The sequence below is a fragment of the Phalacrocorax carbo genome, chromosome 14 (assembly GCF_963921805.1).
Source record: "Phalacrocorax carbo chromosome 14, bPhaCar2.1, whole genome shotgun sequence".
Taxonomy (NCBI): domain Eukaryota; kingdom Metazoa; phylum Chordata; class Aves; order Suliformes; family Phalacrocoracidae; genus Phalacrocorax; species Phalacrocorax carbo.
The window spans coordinates 16030902-16050770 of record NC_087526.1 but is presented as its reverse complement, the minus strand read 5'-3'; the positions used below and the strand labels follow the sequence as shown (position 1 = coordinate 16050770).

General features: G+C 37.3%; 1 protein-coding gene across 2 annotated transcripts in view; it reads right to left on the bottom strand.

Annotated features, from left to right (window-relative positions):
- The window catches only part of ITCH (itchy E3 ubiquitin protein ligase), a 62372-nt gene that overhangs the window by 22506 nt on the left and 19997 nt on the right, over positions 1 to 19869 (bottom strand). For both annotated transcript variants that reach the window (XM_064465019.1, XM_064465020.1), the window contains exons 2-9: positions 14340 to 14430; positions 11626 to 11764; positions 8377 to 8501; positions 7042 to 7179; positions 4819 to 4861; positions 2744 to 2913; positions 1343 to 1577; positions 495 to 590 (exon numbers count right to left, since the gene is read on the bottom strand). In XM_064465019.1, the coding sequence (XP_064321089.1) occupies positions 495 to 590; positions 1343 to 1577; positions 2744 to 2913; positions 4819 to 4861; positions 7042 to 7179; positions 8377 to 8501; positions 11626 to 11764; positions 14340 to 14409 (1016 nt within the window). In that variant the 5' untranslated portion in view covers positions 14410 to 14430. The remainder of the gene's footprint in view (positions 1 to 494; positions 591 to 1342; positions 1578 to 2743; positions 2914 to 4818; positions 4862 to 7041; positions 7180 to 8376; positions 8502 to 11625; positions 11765 to 14339; positions 14431 to 19869) is intronic.

The window sequence follows — 19869 nt, the reverse complement described above, 5'->3', positions numbered from 1 at the left end:
CCACTGGCTGTTCTGACACTAACAGCTGTAAAGAGCCTAATCACCAAAGCTGGTTTATAGGAGCACAGCAAATTAGCAGATGGGAGCCCTGAGACAAGATCAAAGGACTGCAAACAGTCATCTTGGGATGAAGAGGTAACCAACAGCATTCTTGCTCAAGCTGATCGTCACCTCAGTCCCAAAATACTTTTCTCTGGTTTTGGTTCTCTTTTACAGTTGGGGGTGTCTGCTGTCTAACTTCAATCCATTTCTCAGTAAAGATGAACTCACTTAATCTTTGACAGGAAATTCAGATTGTTATTTTTGACGTTCAACTCTTCCAAACTATATACTATGCCTTTTTGCAGAACTCCTTAGAGACAACCTGGAGCAACTGTTTGCACTGGCCTCACACTTCTATTTACAAACATGCTTTCTAGCTTTAGTAAATTGTCAGCCAATTTCTGAAAAATCCAGGCATATCCTAGATAATTTCATGACTTATCCTGGCTCACCTTGGAGGAAGAGGCTCTGGCCGATCCCACGTTGTTCTTTTTTCAACATGATCTACATAGTATACTCGGCCATGTTGGTCTACTCTTTGCTCCCACCTGAAAATAAAACATTTTTATCTTCCCCCAGATCAAACTACTCCAAACATTCATCTAAAGATAAGAAAAATTTGTTTTCATGCAATGTTTATTTCTAAACAAAATGCTTGAAACTAACATTTCGTTCATGAGATGCACCAAAATGCTGTATAATGTACAGCGGTACGATGGTCATATTAACAGTAATTCTATGTCAACTAGAATACAAAAACATTCTACATGACCACCTTCAATTTCTGGGAAACTGAAACTAAAATTCATGCCTACGCATACAATTTTAGCGAGCAACGAAGCAAAGTTTTGTATTCAATATCAAGTGTATCAATAACCTGTTGAACAGAATCATCTGTAGAGCATAACCCCGTTTTAGAGTAACATTAATTCAATTTAAATCCTCAACATATGTATATTTTGCAAAGGTCACATATATGCAGAATTCATAGTGGCACTCATCACATTTTCTGCATATGCAGCATTTGGGATACTGACTTCATTCTAATTTGAAGACAGCAAGCTGTTTCACTGACATGAAAACATAAGACCAGTATCAAAAATAACTGAAAGATTAATTTTTTTCTTGAATAAACATTGCTTGAAGGCCTAACAGGCAAAACTTCCAAATTAATATCGCCGGGGGATGGGATTTTTTCATGCAGCAGAAGGCAGATGTTATGAATGTCATTACACCCACTGTAAGTAAAATGAAGCCAGAAATGTCAGCGCACACACACAAAATATCTTTGAACTCATACCCAGGTGGAAGAGGACCTTGACTGACTGTAGTAAGTGCCTGAGGTGGAGGATTTACTGGCTGGACTTGTCTTGATACTGGAGGTGTGGTGAGTGTAGCAGTTGCAGGAGTAGTTGTTGCAGCTGTTGCCCCTTCAGGGCTCTGTTCTGAAGATGTGTTTGCAGCTGTACCTGCCAGCGATCCTGCACTGGCCCCGTCATTTTCTGTGGACGTGGATGACGGACCATTTATACTTGCTACGATGTCAGAGATAAAGACAGAAGAAAAGTGTCTTTAACTGATATTTATCATCAATCTATTTCAGAAGTTGTACATCACAAAAGTAAACATGCAAGAACTGGTAGTTCAAAGCGCATGCATACAGCTACCTTTTACACGTTACTCAAACTGAAAAGCAATTTTGTCTCACTTTGTAAAATTGCATTAATCCAAGAACTGCCACCAACGGCTCAATTTTGATATTTCTGATAGAAGAAATCATATGTGCCAAAGCAACTTGTCTGCATTCTGTACACGTTAAATGATTACGAACAAAAAACCCTACTTTGTTGCATTGATGAGTTAATTATTTTCCATTTATTATTTGGAATAATAATTTAAGACATAATAAGCTTAAAATTTTCCAAGAACAGATTTGACATTGCATGGAAAGAAATGATTGGCATAAGAGGGGGATACAGATAGACATTCTCTAAATGGTTTCAGTTTTTTCTGAGTGCCATTTCGAGGAAGTTGTACACAAGTAAGGCCTTATTACTGGACTACACCGGATTAATTACTGTTTCGCAGTTTCCCATCCAGGCTCATCATTTATCAATTGTAATGAATGACAAGACTACTGAAACAGGCTGCAGTGTATAGGGGTAAAGGAGATACTCTAAAAACATGAACTAACTTCTCAGGACTACTTGTTTTAAAGTTTTGTAGTTTTTAAATAATGAGATAAAACTTTAAAAAAATCATCCATTTCAGTGCACAAGAGTAATGAATGTTTTAAATGCTGCTATTTCACAGTATTTAACTAGAACTCTAGAAACAAATAACTAGTATTTCAAAGCCCAATATTATCAATTTGAGAGAGTTCTGCGAGTCCTTCAGTAGGATTCAAACCCAATGGATGTCTTAGTGCAGTAGTAGAATTCACTCTTCTTTTGGTCCCAGCTCCACTACATGTAGCAGTACCACTGCAATTATTACTTAGCAGACACGGAAGCAAGAAATTTATAACAGGAACAATGACTAAACAACACGTACTGAAAGCAAGCTAAAAACTAGTCCTTCAGAAGTTATCTGCCCAAGAATTTACCACGAAGAATGTAGTTAAAATTCAACATCGGCAATGGCTATGTTCATTTAAAGAGGGTGCAACTTCAAAATGAATGCCTGGCCCTAGAACACATACCAGCCACTGAAGTGGGTCTGCGGGGAGTGGGTGGAGGTGGTCTCGAAGGCCTGGGAGGTCTGGAAGGTTTGCAGTTTCCATTTGTGAGTAATGGAGAATCACTGCCATTAACAGTCTTGTTTTCACTGGGAGCAGCATCTTCACAGCTTTCAAGGCCATTTGAGTTAGTACTTTTTCAGGAAAAGACAGAAAGGAGAACTGTTCTAATAGTGCATAGATGATATTAAACTTTATGAAGACACCTGAATGTAATAGTTATGACATTCATCATAATTACAAAAACCTATTATCTGTATAAACATACTAAGAATTTATCTCCTGAGGTATATGAAACCTCAACTGATTACAAGGTTGTGAAATAGATGTATATAACATCTGCCACTGAATTCTCCTCTTCCATTTCCCAACTCGACACACCTGCCTTTAGGCCCAGGCTCTCAATTTTGCTGCTCAGCTATTTCCACCCATGAATTCCACTTGTCTCTAATGAGATAGGAAGCTGACTAAGACCTGAGAGCAACCTGTATGCATTTGCTCCACAGGGCTTGCATATGCTCAGAACACACAGAATGCTTCAAATTTTTTTAAAACTTGATTATGCATACACCAATTTTCCCCCTAATTCAATTGTGGAAAGGGCTGGAGAATTTAGGACTAAACATTAAAGTTTTGATCAACAGCTATGAATATAAGCTTCTCAACCTCACAAGAACTAAACAGCAGCACTCGCCCATTCTGTACTGTTCTGTTCTACCTACCAGGGTATTATTCTGATATATTTGTAACTCCTTAAGCAGAGTTACAGGTATCTACACCTTTACTTCTAAAGCATTTTATTTTCAAAATATATTGAGCAAAATAAAAAGACTGTTGCCTCAAATTCTAGCGGATTGACAGGTCAAGTACATAGGCCACCAGTAATAAAACCATAGGTTATTTTTTCAGACCAGTACCTCTAAAATTACGTTCCTTTAAATGCACACAAAATAGAAAACAGTAGGTAAGCCTAAGTAAATCACAAGTCATCGAGGATCTGAAGTTTGCAAGAGCTATACCTTAGGTTTTCCTCAGTCCCAGAAAGCATGCTGCTGCTGTTTGAACATTTAAGTCAAAAGTATAACCTTTTACCGTTAGTTGGCTTAAGGTATAACAATGCGTATCAAAACATTATTATACACATAACAATAACCACTGCTACACATGTTCTAGATCATTTACATGATCCTCAAAATGGACCTTTAATGAACACCAAAAACCCCACTGGTCGGTACTAAAACCACATCGGCTATTATTACTATTATTATTATACTACTACACACTCAGGCATCCTGAATACCCAAGCATGGAAACATTCTTCTGAGCATGAAAAAGAAACAGAACAAAAATAAACTTTCATGGGAATACTTTAGACAACACAGCTAAGCGAGTTATGATCTATTTAAGAAATAGTGACATTTAACTTGGCTATTCCAGATGACTTTCAAAAGCGTTGTGCGTCTTAAAATACTTGTAGTACTGGGAACTAATTAAAGCAGCAAGATGCTCACTGCAGGTTAATCCACCATCAAGTATGGTCATACGTTTATCCTACCAAGCAGGGCACATAATCTGATACCGACCTTAAAACACTACGACTGCTAGACAGCTTTTGGTATCTTCTTAACAAAGCTAAATATAATTCTGGTATCTCCATGCTATAAAGCCTAACAGTGTAAAAATAACCAATGCCATTTACTTGCCAGTGGGAATTTTTTTCTTTTTTTAAAAAATTTTACTTTGGTTAATCACTGGGAGAAGTATGAGGAAGACAAAGGGGAAAAAAAAAAAACAAAAGATCAATCAGGTACGGAGGCAAACTGAAGCTAGAGGATGGGGCTCATTTGGAAAACAATTTAATATGTGAATGTACAACGGTACGGTATTTTTGTTTAGGACATGACCAGATCTTAACAGATACTGCTGCAGGGCATATTCAGAAACATTTCAATTGCCTTCTTTATAAAACATACAATTTCTCTTTCAAAACTGGAAACACTAAAAGGCAGTGTAAAGGAAAAAGAGGAGAAAAGTCTTACCGCGTATCATTCCTTACTTTGGAGCTATCATTCTGTGTAGGACCTTAAATATCAGACAGAAAAAGACAACAGAAGTATAAGCAATATTTCTAATCATTTCCAAAAAAAGAAGCAGTCTTTAATATTCACATTTCATTCAAATGTGGAGGTGATACACTATGTGCTGCTTATCTACTGCCTTATTTCAAAACTATACATTTTGCTTGTATGTCTGTCTCTCATATGTGTGTGTGTGTACATTTTTCTTAAACCACTGCCACTCTGAGTAATATTTTCACCTTATGGAAGATAGAACAGGGTATCATTTGACTGTATGAGTATTCCGAAACACAGACAGCTGAGTAACGTTGTCTTCTGGTTTCGTAGCAGTATCAAGCAGTGTTCTCCATTCTTCAAGCAGAGCTGGCTTTTCATGTTCTCTACTGTTTCAATGATGACAGGCACAGCATGAAGGCCAACAACTTAGCTAAAATCTCCTCTCTGGTTGGCTAGCAAGCCAAAGGGACTTTGTTTTCTGGGGCTCTCTAGCCTGGACCCCTCCCTTTCTCTGTAAATTACTTAGCATAAAGGCGTTCAAGCAGGTAGAAAATATGGCTGCACTCCAAACAGGATTATAGCAGCTCAGCCTAGATTTGCAGAAGTTTTGCAACTGCTTATTCAGCCAGCTCAGAAATACTTGCCTTTTGTGCCAGCATTTGCAATACTTGAATGTGCAGTACAGAACTGCTCATTCATGTAGACAGCACAAACACTTTATTTCCATATAATTAAGCAAATGTCATTAACGAAGAAATCAGTTATCAATTCTGACTGGAACTATGTACAGATCTAAGCCAAAGACAAGGATGTAGTCATGTTAAGGCTTATGATAATGTCCTGCTAGTGGGCTGCGCACCAAAGTGCTTTTAATCCCAGAAACAGAAATCCTACTCAGTAAACAGTGTATTTGCCTGTAAGTACCTTTAGCCTGTACAATAAAAATGTGTTAGACTAAGATTTAACTCTTTCCTCATGGGCTCCAGTCCCCTGATCATCTGGGAAACCTTGGCCAAACTTCAGGCTTGGTATGTCAATGTCTGTCTCTGCTGTCAAGCCCAAAACTCTATGTAGTTCTCAATTCTACCACCCACATGCCTTTTTCTACTTGCTAGCACCTTTTTCTCAGTAGGTGAATTTCAGGAAATGGAAGCAAGCACAGATGAGAACTAAGTATTGCATAAGAGGAAAATCTGTTACTTTCACTAGGTATTTCTATCAACATCCTCAGCCCTGCTCTAGGAGCCCTACACAACCCCAGCATTTGGCTCTTATTTAAAAAAAAAAAAATCCCAGATCACCAGATCATGTGATTGATCCTTGTAACAAGATGGAAAGAAAGATGGACTAAAAGCCTTAAGAACTTATGGTTGCAAAGCTAGTGTATTAATTCAATTTTCCTATGACACTTAGATGGAATCTCAAAGCAACTTCCTCTAGTCCTTAAAAAATAGAAACAGAAGCCTAAAAATTGCCAGTTAACTGCCTAGATAGTTGCTACAGCAGACAGTCTCTCCAATGTTGCCTTCTGGAGAAGTAACCTCTTATCTATTCCTACCTTGCAATGCACAATACCGTCACAAATGCTTCGTTGCCTGTCCAGCACCAATGGAATTAAAACCCCTGACTTTTGATTTTAGTGTAATTACACATTTTACGTGTATTCAAGATTTTTGGTTAAAAATCATACTAGATATCTGAAACTGAAGACACCAACTCAACAGAATACTGGATCTCACTCCGCAGCACTCCACAGTGAACAAAATCTATGAAAACATTAATTTAAATGAGGTTTTTAAGAAAAATTAATACAAACCCATGTCACCTAGTGAGCATAATTATTATTATGAGATCCGACTAACTTATGTTGTATTCTTCTCTGTTTATCATGTTGTTAAACATTCAGGGAAGCTAGAGGCTTTCATTAAAGTTTGGGACTGCTAGGTATAAGGTAGCAAAGTCCAGAAAACAAAGATGTTGATCTTATTTTTGTTACAGGCTGAAAATCTTCACTGTGGACTATGACTCCACCTCAAATAAAAATGCATAAGAATTCTGGTCTCTACAAACAGGAAGTTATAGAAACCTCTGTTATGATTATTAAAACATTGTTTTAAAGCCTCCAGGAAAAAAAGCTTTGCATACCAGATATATGTAGAGGGCACATTTGAATGGAAAGTTACTTACTTCTTGTACTTGAGGCATCACCATTGGTTAGGAGTTCAGGATCTACCTGCATCCCATCTAGACAGACAGACAAGTCTCCTACCACTTCTGTTGGTTCTCTGTCACCAACAAGATGCAATGTCACCACTACCTGCTCAACTGAAAAAGCAGAGAAAAGAATGGGAGTTTATCTTACTACATGACAAAAAAAAGTGCAGTTTATTCAAGAAGCCGATCATAGCAAACCCAGAACAACAGCTCTGTCTCTCCATAGTTTTTTGTTTTGCTGGTAAAACTAATTATTTCCAGATGTCAATAAAAAGTTATTTCTACAAAAAGGGGGAAACTGGAGCATAAGCTTGTTACTGCCTAAAGAAAGGATTATCATTACAGCAGAGATTGATTCTCATGTTTCTGCCCACATTTCTAAAGCAATTAATACACGTGTCCTCAAAAACCTAGCTGTAGGACATGTAATTCACCTTATTCTTCATACAGAGCAGATATCAATTCTATCTAATTAAAATATTTCACATTTATCTAATGACATCAAAATTCACATTTAGAATGTGAAGATTTTGCATCATACCCCAAGACCAAAGATATTTTCACAGTAAATAGCTCTTTCAGTGAAACAGAACTGTAAATAAACATTCTTGATGAAACAGTCTGAAACAAAACACAGTGACTTCCAGCAGGCTGTCTGGTGTCATACAGAACAATGAAGTTACCCATGGTAATTTGCACCCAGATTCAGCAGGCCAGTAACAGTCTGTCAGGAGAACAGCTTATTACACTATGAATATGCTACATCTCAATGTCCGGAAGCACACGCTTTAGAGAAGGTAAGTATGGCAGCACAAAGCTATGTGCTGTAGCAACATAAATTCTGTAACAGGTGTGTAGAATTCTATATTTCAATTTCAAGCTTCATAAGATGCACATGCTGCCTAAAGGCTTACTAGTTCTAAGATGCATTAAATAATACAACATATCCCTGTAACACCATTTAGAACAAAAATAACTTTACACACTTCCTCCTCCAGCACCAGGAACACTTCAGAGTTTTTATTTTTACGCTATGTAAAAGGAAAGACTCTTTTCTTGAATGAGGTTTTCACTCCTGCCCATACTACCAAAGTGAAAAATACCATGTTTTCAAAAACACCATAGCAGACTGTGTATTAAAAAAAAAAAAGGATCACACTGAAAAAGTAGGAGGAAGCTCACAAATGCAATCTGTAGCAACAAAAGGAACTCTTAAAGGTCAACTACAGAGTTGCACCCAGCACTCATTAACAGACAATTCCTGACAAATTCCGCAGCATTCCAAGGCACTGTTAATCTTATACTTACGTTTCATACTGTTCGATTTCAAAGTCTCATGAATATCCAGAGCAGCACTTCCCAGAAGGACATCAGATTTTAACGTTTGATGGCTCCAGACTCGAAAGTTTAATTTACTTACAGGAGTGACAATTCTGGAAAGAAGTAGTTGAACACTGCATAAGGGCATTTGTTGGCAGAGGAAGTGGATGAACCGAGCAGTCTACTTTCAACTGTCACTTAAAATTGTTTAAAAACAGAGAAATAATGGTGGTAACATCAAACCATTTCTAATTATCACATTCTAGTAAGCAGTCATATCTATGTGTCATGTAAATCAAGACTGTTACAAAACTGTTCATAGACTGAGGACCTTTTAATCATTATTATTTTAAGGAAAATATCTACAGAAAAACTGCCAGCTCACAATGAGCATCTGAGCATAACCCAGATTAGAAAAAAAGACTGATTCTTGCACATTCACATTTCATGAGTGTTCAGCATTTGCATACCTTGATGTGAAAATTCTTCCCATAGAGAGAGAAAACAGCAAATTTGCATTCTGAAGTGGTTATCGGAAAACTTTAGGACATCCCATAAAAAGGGACGTACTTGGAAAAAACTAAACATTATTTCAAGTATTTTAGGAAGATGACCGTTCCCCTAATAAGCTGGCGCATACTTATATCATATTATGACAAAGAATCAGAAATATATACAAAATTATTTAACATTTTACTAGTATACTTCTGGCTTCACAATGCATTAACTGAGAACAGAAGAACATCCTCCATGGCTTAACAGTTCAAAAACTTCCCTCACCATTTCCAGGAGTAGGATGTATTACTTATACAGTGTGCTAATTTGGTCATGTCCTTAGGAGAATTGGCTCCAGGTTTACTACCAGAAAAGTTCCTTATGGACACAACTATCACAACAGTTTCTCTTAATTCCAAATCAAGTAATTCAAAGAAGAACTCAACCATTTATTTCTATCCTTTCACTTCCCTGAGGCTTTTCTTATATCTTCACTTGTTTTAAGTGACACAAAAATCTGAACTTCATTCAAAGCAAGGTGCCACAACCTGGAAAGATACCTTCCAGAGAGCAGGCACAGTACAAACAGTAGCAATATAAGCCTCTACGTAGTCCAAACAAGAGCTAAAGTTCTCTCTGAAAACTTCGGTGGGCTGATAAGGTCCTAAAACCGCAATACTGTAGCCTCTGCCAAACACAGACAGCCAACCTGGGGCAGAGAAGGTACATACCTGCTTCTGGAAAAAACAGCAGCAGAGTCACTCCCTAAACCTGAAAGCTCTTGATCAGTGATTACCTATGCTGTAAGACCCTCCCGCTCACGGATCTATGCCAGCAGGTATGTACTGAGAGAGGCCCTTGCTGCAGAAACCTGTGCAAACAAACATTTTCTGCTACAGCAGTTACTTAGTCTTCCTCCCTCTACCTCCAAAACAAGCTGAATCAAACCATGCTCATTTCAAAACTGCTAAAGTCACCAAACATTTCTTGCAGCAAGCTGACGACAGCTGAGATAGCGTGTGTGATCAGGCAAATCTTGGAGAACAAAGGAACTCTCCCAGTGATATGAAAAATCTAAACGCTTGGATTTTTCTCTTTTTATTCTTAAAAGTGTTCTGAGAACAGCAGAAAAACAAGCATCACAAACCAGCTGGTATTACAGCTAAGACTGGATGCTTTTTATACTCTAGAAAGTTACTCTTAGAGGTAAAAATTCACCTGCCCCTCATGTTCTCAAGTTTTGAGAAGCCTTACAACAGAGAATCAAATTTACATCGCTATCAGTTGCTGACATTGTATGAACACATTTCTGTTTTTTTAAAAAATAAAGATCTTTAACAGCAACTTCAAACTAATTTTCAATACCAATATTCTTTTTCTATAAGGAACACTTACATTTATGTACTTTTAAATTATTTTAATTGTGAGAAACAGGTATTACAAATTACTGTTTTCTCAGTGGATAATTTCACTTGTATATGCTTGGTAAGTCCAGACTTTCACAGTTAGACAATCCCTTCAGAATACGCAGCTCCACCAAACAGACTGCCCCCTAGAAGAGAAGCCCATGGTCCATACCCCTTTGCAGAAGCCATTACACTTTTCCTTTTTATTCTGCATCTGAATGTAAGCAGCTGTGTCAAAATATTTCCTAAAACACAATTATCTTACTCCACTAAGTTTCATGTAGCATTACCGTAATCTTCAGTGAAGCTGACAGGTGTTGGGTGTCTCTGTTCGGCACTTACTAACAAGAGCAAAAATTGCCTATGTATGGCTGTGGACTTGCGCACTGCAAGCTACAAACATTTCAATTTAAAAAAAAAAAGAAAAAAGGCAAGCTTTAAAAGCTAAAAGAAAATTCTGCTCTTGCACACTGATATGCATGTAAAGCACACAGTTTTCCTCTCCTTAAAATACTGCTTTGCAGTGGAAAGTAAGGTAAATAGTAGTAACTGAAACTTCGTAATAATCTGTATTACAAGAAAAGAACAAGCACAAAAAAGGTTTTCATTAGGCAGGAATGTTCACACTGCCTCAAGAACAATAGCCTAGAAACTAAGCAAATATGCAAGTACAAGACTGACCTTTATCCCAGTGTTGGATGTGACACATTTTTTAAGAGAAAACTAAATTTTATAGAAGCTGCAGAACTTTCTGTGCTTTACACTTTCTGTCATCTCACAACAGAAATACTGGGCCAAGAAAACATCAACAGCTGTGTTCATCTTGAATGCCATGTTAGTTTTTACTTTGAAGGCAGAAATTAATCAGGAATTTTGTACTTATGATTTAATTTAAACGTGTGCAACACAGTGCTAACTGCCTGTGCGATGGCATTGGACACAAAAGTGGTACACAAAGGACAGCTACACTTTTCAACCATGGTATTTCTGAAACACTCATCTTTAATGTGACAACAAAAACATGCACAGGATTGTCACTTTTATTACCAAATTACCTTACTTTCCTTACTACTCACAGGATTAAATCTCCTTTGACACATCACATACATTAATACAGAATTCATTTCTTCATAAGCACTATATATAAAGGACATAATGCAATAGTTTGTCAATATACGTTCCAGACCATAGTATATTTCCTCAAAAAATGACACAAATATCTTCGTATCGTGTAACACTGAATGCCTTGCTTAAAATAAAAATGCAACCCTTAAGTCCACTGTCAATTGCATTAATTTAGCTTAAATAAATTGGGAAACAAAACCATCAAACCTACACTGTAAGATGCTGTTTCCACTTCGGACTATTTGTATTGTTGCATTTTTCTGTCTTCTTTGACTGCCCATCTACTGAGACTTCCACATAGGGGCTAGGTCCAAACCATTTATTTTTTTCTTTCAGTTTTGCTGAAATAACTGTTTAAAAAGAGAGGGAAAAAAATTTACTCAGATTTCAACTGCAAGTAATATTTTTCAGTTGTGTACTTCAGTATCAAGATTCAGGTCACTGATGCCTGACAATAATGCTTAAGAGAAAGAAAAGGATTAGATGGACAAATGCTCTTGCATTCCAGAATATTTTATGCAATGCTACAGCTCACACAAATTCCCAAAATGTGCAAGAGTACTTCTATAACAGCAGAAGTTATAATTCATAATAATCAGTATAGGATCCACAAAAGCGCTTAGGTGTTGAAAGCAGAAAATATCCTCTACAACCTCCTCCCGTCTATCACCAGCCAAGAGAATTCGTGGAGTTTATTACACTTGCTTGTTAAAAAGCTCAAAATATTGTCCCTCTCATTAAGGCATCAGGGAAAGCTGCCACCCCCTCTGGTGGAAAGAACATCATTTAAAAAAGAACTTTGTGTCAAGTTTTCTGTATCAAAGCAAACTTACAGAAAAGCTACCTAAGGGCAAATTCTGAGTTGCAGTAACTACCTATTGCTCTAGAAACAACAAAACCTGGACAGGATTTGCAACTGTAGAGCTTTAATTTGGCAGGTGCGGGTGGGAGGGGAGGGGCATTTTGGTTTTCTGGTTGGTTGGGTTTGGGGTTGTTTTTGGGGGTTTTTTGGTGTTTGGTTTGGGGGGGGTTTGTTTGTTTGTCCTGGGTTTCTTTTTGTTGTTGTTGTTAAACATTCAGTATCATTGACTGCAATGCTCCTGTCTCTTCAACCTGTGGCTATGTTGCCTCCATTTAGCCAAAGAAGCATGTGCATGCACGAGTCTACCCCTGACATTTGACTCTTCGATTAGGAGTGTTCTTGGATGCCTTGGCAACACTAAACTCACAAAACAATACTCAAGACAAAGATATTATTACTTCCAATTGGCCAGTGAACTCCACTCTGTTCTAACAACTTGGTCTCCCACCTCAGCTGCACTACATCCTTAAAAAATGACTAATTCAAGTCCATATGGCTAATCTACCTAGATTCCCTTTATAGTCTATGCTTCTTTAGAGATTTAGAGAAGTAGCTTAGTATAAAGTGCTCCCAAGGGAAACTCTTTATATATTACAGACACCTTACAGAAAATAACTTCAACTAGCTAACATTAATTTTCAGAAATAGCTCCCCTTCCCCTTATGTCTCCAGTACTTCTATACTACAGCATCTTATGCCTCAACATCACCAGCTATTTCAAAGGCATCAAAACCTACTTTGACACAGCACAAATCAGTGGTCTTGTACCCACTTCCAAGGTTCTTACCCAGACAACTGGAAAGTTCATTTTAAAGTAATGAAGACAGCCGAACAGGGAGGTGAGGCAGGTGGGAGGTGCTGTTTACAGAAATGTCTACAAAAAGGTAACACCTGCTTGCACAGGAACTAGTTTGCTCACAGACTGTGGCTGAACTACAGAAATGAAGAACCATTCAAACATCTTAACAGCCTCAATTCTAAACACTGAGATGTTTTTTCAACTTCACTTTCTTTATGTGAGTCACAGGCCTTTAACTGAACAAGCCTTAGGCAGCAAGCACCACTCCAGTCCTTAGCTCTGCTCGCCACAGCTATGTGGAGGTTATATCTCCTTCCAAACCTCTTCAGCTTTTCTCTCCAATATCAACCTGCAGGGACAAGATTTCTCTTAAAGTGTCACGACCTACTAAGAAAAAACAAGCTTGTGATTTCAGTGTGACAGCTAGCGTCAGCGTAACTTATTCAGTTCCAACCTCCTTTCTACTCTAAAGCTTTCCCATTTATTTTTTGACAATTCTTTGCACCCCCACAATATCAGCTTTGTGAAAATTCTGCATATACCTGTACTCAAAGTGCAAAATTTACCCTTGATGCTTCTAAACACAGACCTGCATATATCCACAGATCTCCCATTCCCAGGCTCCAACTTTTACGCTTCAGTAAAATTTGTCAGAGAGCAAAAGTGAGGAAAACTTGGTAATTAAATTTCAGCACCTGCTCTGTTGGTGGGGCACTACAAAAAGCAAAGGAGGTCATACAAATCTATTCCTATGCAATCTACAGGTGCTCAATTACAGTAATATTCTCACCAACACTTTTATTAAAGCTCCTTTACAATAGCGGCCATAAAAACATGTACAAGGGAGAAGCAATAAGTCAAATTTAATGAACAGCAGTTCAGATTCACTTCACTTGAGATGTAAAAAGATTGTTAGGAGAAAGTGTTAGTAACCAAGAGCAGTTTCATATTACATTATTACATTTCAAAGAGGGCTGTTCTGTACAATACACTTAACAGCATTCAAAAAGAATTATTCCTCTTTTTTTTCTACACAAAAAAGTATAATTTCAAAATGCATTTCCAATAAAATCCTGACTAAAATATCTACATTTCTGCCAAGTAATGACGGCATAACACCATCAATTTTATTGTGCAGCTTCTCTCGGGCTTTGTACAACTCAAAACTTCCTGAAATGCAACATACTAATAACTTCCATTTAATTGTGGGAAAAACAGTTTTACATTTCTAACCAGAAAAGATATAACCTTTCAAAAGGCTTACCAGTGATTTGAAGCTGTGATTTCATGGAAAAGCCACTGGATGGTCCTGATCTGGACCCACTGCCAGCCATAATACGGGCTGGATCTTGGATCTGGATGAAGAGACAATGTAAACATTTGAATCCTTAGAAACTCAAAAATTAAATCATCTGGTTTTTGACATGTAGATACATTATACTGCAAACAAAACAACAACACTTGTTCTCTTTCTATTTCCTATCCATTTCCCCGAAGTATGGAAAAGGGTTTACAAAGGGCTTAGTCTCTACTATTGCATGATCTGTAAATATTCATGTCCTAGGCAAAAGAGGTCTTTTGATTTTGTCCCTTCCATTTGCCAACTAACTGAGAGTGTGATGTTCTAATCACAAAGTTTGCTGTACCTCTTACGTCTGAAAATATCTGCCTACTTTGATGTCGCAAGTCCTGGCTAAGAAGTTTATCTTCCATGTCACGTATTACGTGTTTTGGTTTTTGGTTGGTTTTTTTAAAAAAAAAGAAAACCACAATCCATAAGCATAGGAAAAAGGCTGCAAAGGAATTATTAAATGAAAAGTGGATTTCAAATTTAGAGAAACTTGCTTCTGTATGTCTTTTGTTTTCACTCAGTCAGATCAAGTCTACAGACGGGGTTGTAATTGTACAAAGCATTTCACTAGAAGAGGAAATACATCGCTTCTGAAGAGGTTAAGACAACCTTCACAGCCCAACCCTCCCTCCTCCACATCCCAACCCTTACACCTGTGCTAGTCTGACCCTCCCAGCACCAAAGCAAGCAGGTATTCCTACTATTCTTTCAGCTTGATTCAATTCAGTATTTGGTTTGGGGGGACAGGGGAGCAAGTGGACAAGATATATCATATAGTTTCGCTATTAACAGACAGAAATGAAATAGTGTGCTATTACATTAAAAACAGACATCACTTTGGAAATATCCAGATATCCTTGTCTCCTATTCATTTTTAAAACACATATTCAGCACAACATCCCTTACCAACTAATTAGAAATATGTCAGTAAGTCCTCTGCAGCAGATTACCCACTGGAAAATGAATGGGTTATTGAAGACTCCAAATTACCTGCTGGATATAACTTCCAGACTACTTACTGCATCCCTCTCATGCCGTGTCCCCTCCTTTGTGCCATTTCCTCACTGTCTTCTGTGGTCATAACCTACTGCAAAACCATTCATCCACCTATATAACTGACCTAGCTCTCTTTGGGCTCCCATCTGTCATGAGGCTCAGCTACTCTGGCCAAGGGGTCAGCTAATCAGCACACGCAAATCTCCCAGCCCACTGCTGTGCATCTCTGGTCAGACACAGAATCTGAATCCCAAAGCAGATCAAGTATCACGTGCCAGCTCTCAGGTCATTTTCTGCACACAACATGATTTCCAACAAGGAAAGTAACATGTTAGCTTAAGCTGCTGCTATCGGTAGTTTGAAGTACAAAAGGCTGCATGTATGAACTTACCAACTGATAACAGCACAAGCAGTCTAAACAAGAGCATGTCTTATCCTCTGCATGCATGCAAAACAGAATTTGTAAAAGGAGACCAATCTGAACGTCAGAACTTTCTTTTCAGAGGCTGCAATCTGAAGCAAAAGGTTTGTATTCTGTGACCATTACTGTGAAATTTGTAATTCCACAGGTATTTTCAAAGTGGTAAAATAGGAAGTTATTGCCTTCTGCAGCTTGTTGATGCTAGTGCTAACTACCAGAGAACATGACACCACCAAAAAAAAGTACTGCCTTGCTTAAATAGTATATATTGTTATTAGTGGAGTTCAGTACTGTTAATTACTAGAGTCCAGATGTGAATCACACAAATCTAAATTTGCTAGAGTGAAAAAAGCTTTGAATAAGTATTTCAAAAGTAATCTAAATTTAAAAGATTTAGAGGACAGTTTCTAATTCTGATCCTGTGATTAGTTCTACCAAACTCACTAGGTATCCTTTAAGCTTTAAGGAAGCAGCTGAATAGCATCTAGACCAATGCAGACATACTGGATAGCCTGAAGGAGTTTACATTTACAGAAGAGCTGCTATTTCCTCCTGGAGAAATAACACTGCACATAATACAAACGCAGTTACTGAAGGTGATAATTTTCAACCGAAGTCATACAATAAGCATCATTCATTCAGAAGCACAGGTTAAAGCTAACTTTAATTTCTAAGCCTGCAAAATACACTCATTAAAACTATTTTAATATTTTATTATTTTTCATTGAGTATATGCAGAAAAGATTCTAGCAGTTTAATCACATCCAAAATGACTGTCTTACAAACATTTGAGTTAGCACATATATCTGTGCAAGTGTGTACATAGCAAGACATAGTTTTCACTAACACTTAAGTAAAATTTCAAGAATCTATGGCCTCCCAACACTTCTAATAAAAGAACCTACGCTACACATTTAGTTCTTTGAGCTGCCATAAAGTTCCTAATTATTTTTGAACAATAAAACTGAAGAATCTTATTTTATTGCACGCTTGCTAAAATAGAGAGGCTCTTCACTTAAATCAAGCTCCATTAGTTAACCAGGAAAAAGGAGAGTTCAGAGGAAGAAGCAGCAAGCAGCGATTTACCTGGGCCCTGCACTTCAGTAGCCCTATTTCTCTTTTCATGTTTTCAAATACCTTAACCCCAGAGCCTCTTCTGCTCCCCTTAACTGCCAGCTGAAAAAGACTCAGCAAGCAGAAGAGCTGATTCCCAGCCAGACATCCAGCGAGGAATAATGACTGAACTCACACTGCAGCTTTTCTCTCAGCTGGGCACTAATTTAAGTCTCTTCCCTATCCAGATTTTTCATAACTCAGAAATTTAACCAACTTGGTTACCTCCACCTCCATCAGTTTTTAGCTAGAATGGATCAGAAATTAAAGTTTGTTGTGCAACACACAGGAAAAGAAGAAAAGAGAAGAACAGGACTGGCAGGTGGAATGGTATACACCTCATTTTCCTAAGAAACAAGGCTAAAATACACAAATTCGTCAAATCAGAATCCATGATGATTAATGAATGACACTTTGGAGACTGCAAAACACACTAACCCCACAAGTCACATATATCCAGCTGATTTCTACATTTAAACTTAATTTTTAGCATCTAACTCCTCTTTGTTTATATAACAGATACACATACAAATTAAATCTGTTTGGTAAGAAACTAACATATTAACAGCTATTTTTAATGCTAACACTGCAGATTATTTCAACTCAAAAACAGCCTAGGGCTACCTGTAAACTTAATCACAAAGTAAGACAACATACACTCTTTGATCATTATTAAAATATTTCTATTTAGTTATATTACAATGAAACAATATTTAGGATTCTGCGACAAGCAAATGTCTAAGACAAGCAGTTCTGTCAGCAACTGGACATGAACAAGCCATCGTGTGTGAACAGCAACAAGCATTTTAACTGTACTAGACCTCTGAACCCCTTGCCAGTGGAAAGAAGTGTAATGATTGCTTTCAGACTGTGTTATAAATAGTCATTTTATCAACAAAAATATAATTTGAGAAATCATTATAAACTAGATATGTCACTGTATAAATTCATTGTAATGCAACATGTACTTCCACAAGCTGAAACTCTCATTCCAAATGACCGAGAATGCATACAAAGGTTTTTTTCTGCAGTAGAAAATTACCCACATCTTCATAAATATTCAGGTATTTGGTGGGTGTTTTTTGTTTGGTTTGGTTGGTTTTTGTTTTGGGTTTTTTTTTGGGGTGGCGTTTTTTTGTGGTCTGGTTTTGTTCTGTTTTAAATTATAGTAAGCTCATACTGCCATTTTTCCCCTCAGAATCTGCTACCCACTTGAAAGAAACCTGCCAGATTTTGAAGTTTAGGAACATTAGATGAAAGGTTTGAAAGCTGTGACAGAGACAGCGGGGCAGCATAAGAGATGCTCAGAGCATGATCACGTAAGTATAATTTTCTTAGAAATGAACAAGACAAATTACTTGGCCCACAAAAAGATATAATACAGAATAATACAGAATTAATATCTTGTTCTCATAAAAATAAACCGTTCAATTGCTTGCCTGAATTTCTCCGGTGGCTGCATACCTACTCCTGGGTAGGTCGGTTTGTTTTTATAACATGCTACCATAATGTGTAGATTATTAGATAAATTATGCTCAGCTTCATAATTGTATATGCCATTGCTTGTACTCAGGCAGGTCTGAGCAAACACTGCTCAAAATAAATCCGCCTCACAGTAGGAAACTCGGTCCACGCATCCTGTTGGGTTTCAGTTCTTTGAATTCCACCTCTAACTACAGCGCTTTCTCAGAAGCCTCCCCTGTGGCATGACCCGATGCTGTTAGGCCAAACTGCATCATCTTCAGTAGCATTTTAACCCAAGACAACAAACTTCATCACCAGTTTTTTTGTGGGAGTGGTGTGGAAGAAAGAAGAAATTCTAGAGGAAACACTTTCAGAAAAAGGAAGACAGAAAGGGAGGATCCTCACTTATTTTTCTTTTAACAAATCATGAGAAGGAGTGGGGAGAAAGGCAGCTTTGAGTGCTTCCTGGTTAAAGCAAAGTGAGGGTAGAGGCAGGAAGGAGCTTCTTACCCTGCAAAAGCAAGGCATATAAATAGAAGAAAAATACTATCAAAGGCTTGAGAGATCTTTAGTGTCACACCAATTTAATTTATGGTGACTTTATTCAGCAATGGGATTAATCTGTTAAAGAACTGACTTATCAAAGAAGGTAATTTTGTTTCATATTTCTTTGAAAGAACAGAAAATAACTAGGTCAGAATGAAATCCCGTGGCTATATATTACACATGCATAGCTTTGAAAATATGTTGGCACATGCTCTCATAATTTAAAAAATACTGAAATAATTGCACATTGTTGGTTGCTGTAAGCCTTATGTTTATTAATTCATTTTAAGAACAGGCTAAACTGCTCTTTACAGGTGTACCAGTTTAAAGTGTAGTTGCTGTTTCAACAATCCAGGAAAAAAAAACCACATAATGAAAAAATTTATTTAACATACCTAGTAATTTTGAAAATGGTTTTGAAAACCTGTGTAACACAGGATTACAGACATTTGGAAAAGTGTAAAATATACAAAGTTTTGTTTAAAAAATTGCATGTAAAATATAACATGTCCCCTTTACAACAGTTAGGGCTTTTTTATCAACAGGTGAGTTACAGATAAGAGATTATACTAAATATTTCAGAGAAAGTTCAAAGTCACTTGTTTACATTAATACAGCTCTTTTTTGTATGCAAGAAATTAAATACAAATGCTTCCTCTCCTTCCCCCAAAACACTGAATCCTCTTTTTAACTGAAGGCATGCATATTGTGGAAAAGCTCTCCTCAATGTTCGATATAATTACCCAGTCAGTCTAGGCAGAGACAGTTTGGCAACTTACTTGTTTAGCAAATTTGCAGTTACTTTAGCTGTTCAAGTTTCATCTTTACAGTAAAAAGTGGTTTGAAAAGCTGTTTTTGTTTTAGATTTTTATCTTTTTTTTTTCCCCCTAAAGTAAGTTTTAA